Source organism: Terrapene carolina, unplaced genomic scaffold, assembly GCF_002925995.2.
Source record: "Terrapene carolina triunguis isolate 2854851 unplaced genomic scaffold, T_m_triunguis-2.0 Scaffold95, whole genome shotgun sequence".
Taxonomy (NCBI): Eukaryota; Metazoa; Chordata; order Testudines; family Emydidae; genus Terrapene; species Terrapene triunguis.
The window spans coordinates 12914617-12919325 of record NW_020664446.1 but is presented as its reverse complement, the minus strand read 5'-3'; the positions used below and the strand labels follow the sequence as shown (position 1 = coordinate 12919325).

The window sequence follows — 4709 nt, the reverse complement described above, 5'->3', positions numbered from 1 at the left end:
AAAAAAAAAAAAAAGCCGAGTCAGTCCCTGCTGGTGAAGCAAGGGAGTACTTCAAGGGAAGATCTTGAAGATGGACAGAGAGATCTTAACATGAAGAGAAAATACTAGATTGTGGTGTTTTATATTTTGGGGGAGAGGGTATTTTAAGCATTGAGAAATACAAAGAGACAATTTTGGTCCAGTTTTACATAATTTTTTTGGCTTCCACCCCACATCTACACAAACTAGAAAAAATACTAACTAGAAGTTCAGAAGAACAACTGATAGCATGTTCTGACCACTGAGCACAGACAGTGAGAAGAAATAGAAGGGTAGATGTGCCAGTTCCATATTTTATACCCTCAACTCAGAACAGGAACAGCACCAGGGCCTTTTGTGGGAGCGGATAAGACCGCCAGTAAGGAATTTCCTCTACATTGCCTCCAATCCTAGGGCCCAATCCTACAAACCCTTATCCATGTGAGTAGTCAAAGAGGTTGCTTGATCAGACCCTTACAATGAATTATATTACTGTAGTCTGCATAAATACATAATGAAACCATTTTGCCATTAAACTTCAGATTAACGTTGCTTTGAGCTAACATTCTTTCTAATTCCATAACACAGTTGCCCTAGGGGTGCACTGATTTTTTTACCATCATTTTTACATCATTGTGATTCCCTTATGTGACAGTATGTCTCATTGCTTTGATATGATGTCAATCCACTAAAAAATTAGAGACATCATTAAAAAAAGAATAAGAATTATTGTGTGTAAAGAAGCTGGGAGGTGGGTGTTGAACCTAAATACAGAATCTTGCCCTTCAAAAACTTTTTTTGTAAAAATACTATAAAAGGAGACAGTAATGACTAACTACAGTACCTAATTTTTTTATGTGATGCTAATAAAAGAGAATAAGTCAGCACATCCATAAGCACAGCCATACCTTTCAAACTGCTTCCACTTTTAGCCTCCATATTTTTTAACTAAGTGTGGGTTGCATTTTTTTGTTATTTATAATGAATACATTTTGCAGATAGAGCACGAAACACACAAAAGTGTGTTTTGCCAACCTAAAATTATCTTCACCTTTTAAATAATTTTTGGCCTAACAACTTAATATTTTATAGCCAACATATTTTTCAATATATTATTCTTGCTTTTATAATTATTTTTGAGTGGCCAAAATGTGCTAAATGCCTCAAAGCAACAAGTATATATATGGTCCCAGCCCACAAGAACATGCAATCCAACTTTAACAAGACTTGAAAATAGGGTTATAAACATGCAAAAGACCAGGAAAAGTTGAAGAACAAGGGTAACAATAATAAGATCACATGCTTATTCAGCTCAAAGAGGCATGTACACATCTTGATGGTCATGTTCCTTTTATTTTCCCCTCTCCCTCCCCTAATTTTTCATAGTCAAGACAGAAAAAGTTAGTTTTTAGGAGGTATCTGAATGAGGTGAGAGGTGGCTAGCAGAACAGGTTTAGGGGATAGCATGGTAAGCACGGGGTAGCATGGAAGAAGGTGCAGATAGGTCAGAGAGAAGATGATAAACAGGGTATTATGGCTGAAATCACCACTGGAGTGGAGCCAGGATGGAATGCAGAAGATGACTATCTGCAGTGTATATACTCAATTTATGTTTACCACCATATTCTTCATTCTCTGTCCTATATTCTCAAGACTGAAGAATGATCTATATTATATACAGCTACAAACAGCCTATAATGGGCTTTCTAGTATCTGGGGATTAGCCAGAGAGATCCCTCAACCACACCCCTTACACCAGAGGTCAAGAGTGAGGATGGTACACAAGGTACTACAAGGACCTATACCACCAGAAAATTCCCCTGCACTAGGAGGCTAGGTTAGGCTGGGTTTAAGGCTACTAGAGCAGTGGCAAAGCAGTTTTGATAGATGTATGAATCTAGTACAATATCTTCTTTTTCATAGTTATAGAATAGTATTAATTGTTGATTTTTTTGTGTCCATATTTAAAACCCAATAAAATATTTAAATAAAAGACACATAGAAACCTACTATTGTTATACCACATTTATCAACAAAATTAAACCCTGGAAATCAGGGTACAGAATAAACTAAATTATTTTTGCACTCCATTGTTCTTTACAAACTACAATATGGATTCGATCCTGCAAGGTGTGATCAGCCTAAACTACTGGTGATTTCAGTGCAGATGCGGGCAATTAAGTAATTGCAGCAGTTGCTCACTTCATAGCATTCTACACATACCGGACCTCAGCCTTAAAAGCATGTCTTTTACCAATAAATTTGTTCTGGAAGTATGCAATTTTGGGATGGAAAGATAGCAAAGTTCAGAATAAACGGTAAGCTAAAATGTTTTTGGGTTTTGTGCCCACTGAAACTCATGTAAGTGTTAGCTCTTGTATTCATCTTCCACGTCCCCAAATTCACTAAAAAGTGTCCCTGTGTGCTCCTACATATATCAGACGGATGTTGAGAAACTAACAAGACTTGTGCTTAACTTTTACATCAATCTCAATGCTTCTCTTTGTTCCATTTCAACCTCCTGCCTTCTTTGTATGTTATCTGTTTACACTGTAAATGCCCTGAAGCATAAATTATGTTGTCTTCATACCTGTATGTTACCTTCTTGGCACAATGTTGGTGCTATAAAACTAAAAACTAACTAGCAATGATACTTCAAAAGTTGCCAATAAAAAGTCAAGTTTTACCCAAAGTTACCACAATGTGGTATTCTGAAATCCAGTTACTTTGCACCCTAAGTGTAAGAAAATCATACAACATCTCAGATGCCACTGTGTGGTAATTGTGGGTAAGTGTTCACTTGTAATGTGGTATAACTGCTATAAATGGATACAGAATTAAAAAGGAAAGGAAAACTTCTCAAAAATATCACAAAAGATAATGTACTATATATAAATGTATAGTCAATGTTACAATTAATTGCTGAAAAAAATGTTTACTTAATCTTTCTGTCACTGACAGGTTTCAGAGTAGCAGCCATGTTAGTCTGTATCCACAAAAAGATGCCACAAGTACTCCTGTTCTTTCTGTCACTACTATTCTTCCAGATGCGTTGCGCAAGTCCATTACACTGAAGAGGTGTGCACACCTTGTGCAATGGTGCTGGAGAGTTTTCCCTACCAAAACATGTAGGGGCAGCCCTAGCCATCTTTGAGGCCTCATGCTGCAAAGTGAGTGTATAAAGGCAGAGTCACCCCGCCACGTCCTCTCAAAGAACAACAGTTATGGAAAGGTATGTAACCATTTTTTCTTCTTTGAGTGCTTCCATATGTTTATTACATTGTAGGTGACTTGCCAGCTGCTACCGCAGGTGGTGGAGTTCAGAGTCTCATCAGAAGAGGAACTGTAAGACTGCCTTACCTATATTTACATCATCTCTTGATTGTGCAGACAGTGCACGATATCTGTTGAAAGCATGCAAAAGGAAGTTGATGTGTGGTCTCAACTGCATCTTGTCACTGTACAAAACCATGTACCAGTGGATCAATTACCAATGCATTCAGCTCATCTACCCTCCGTAGGAGGTGATGGCTACCAGGAAGGCAACCTTCACTGACAGGTTTAAAAATGAGAGTACGATGCCAGTGGCTCAAAGGGAGGGCCCATAAGCACAAACAACAACAAATTCAAATCCAGGAAGGCGTTGGGTCCTTGACGGCCGGAAACTGTCTATTTAGTCCCCTCATGGATATGGTCATGATGAGATAAGTAAAAACCATCTTACCATGTGTGACTTTTTGGGGTTCACCCAGGCCAATAATGGGTTCAGTCACCATCTGCCTTGTAACCTTGGGTGTCTTGTGGCTGTGCAGCTTTTATCCAGAGCTCTGACCCCAGCAGCCAGCCAACAGCCCACAAGCCTCACCCTGGCTTTGTCCAACCTGGTTACTCCTTGCAAGCTGACCTTAGTACCCTTCCAGCTCTCAATTCACCCCCCAAATCATCCTGCTGCAGAGATCAGTCCCTCTCACTGGACCCTCACAAAGAAAGTGTTAGGTCCACTGCCTTTAAAGAGACAGTAAAACATGCCAACCTGTTAGCTTTCTAGAAGCACACACTTTACTGAACTTACACAGCACTGATGATTTCTAACCAAAGCAAAACAAATTTAACAACAAAAATGCATGGATTAAGTGATGCCAAGTAAAAGAGATAAAGGTAGAAATAGTTACAAGCAAATAAAATGAAAACATGCATCCTGAAGTCTAAAACGTAATCTAGCAAGATACAGTCTTTGTTTAAGATGGTTTCTGTCACCCACAGGCCCCCTTCCAGTTTTTTTTTTTTTAAACTGTCCAGCCTGGCCAGGACCCATCATAGAGATCGAATTGCTTGGTTTCTTCGTCACCTAAGGTGAAAGATAAAGATGGAGTTTCTCTCCTTTCCTTAAGAAGCGACGAAGAGTCCTGTGGCACCTTATGACTAACAGACGTATTGGAACATAAGCTTTCATGGGTGAATACCCACTTCATCAGATGAATGTAGTGGAAATTTCCAGAGGCAGGTACAAATATGATTTTTACAGATCCAGACTAACATGGCTACTCCTCTGATACTTGTCTCCAGGGCCGGCTCCAAGCAACCAAGCACGTGCTTGGGGCGGCACCTGGTAAGGGGCGGCCAATCTTGGGGTGGCGGGGGGCAGCGCGGCGCTCAGCGGGGGTTCCGGCGGCGCAGCGCTCGGCGGGGGG

General features: G+C 39.9%; 1 protein-coding gene across 1 annotated transcript in view; it reads right to left on the bottom strand.

Moving 5' to 3' along the window:
* Positions 1-4709, bottom strand: part of ATRNL1 (attractin like 1) — a 998829-nt gene that overhangs the window by 795437 nt on the left and 198683 nt on the right. The window contains exon 10 of the mRNA XM_026651053.2: positions 3379-3476. Within this exon, the coding sequence (XP_026506838.1) occupies positions 3379-3476 (98 nt within the window). The remainder of the gene's footprint in view (positions 1-3378; positions 3477-4709) is intronic.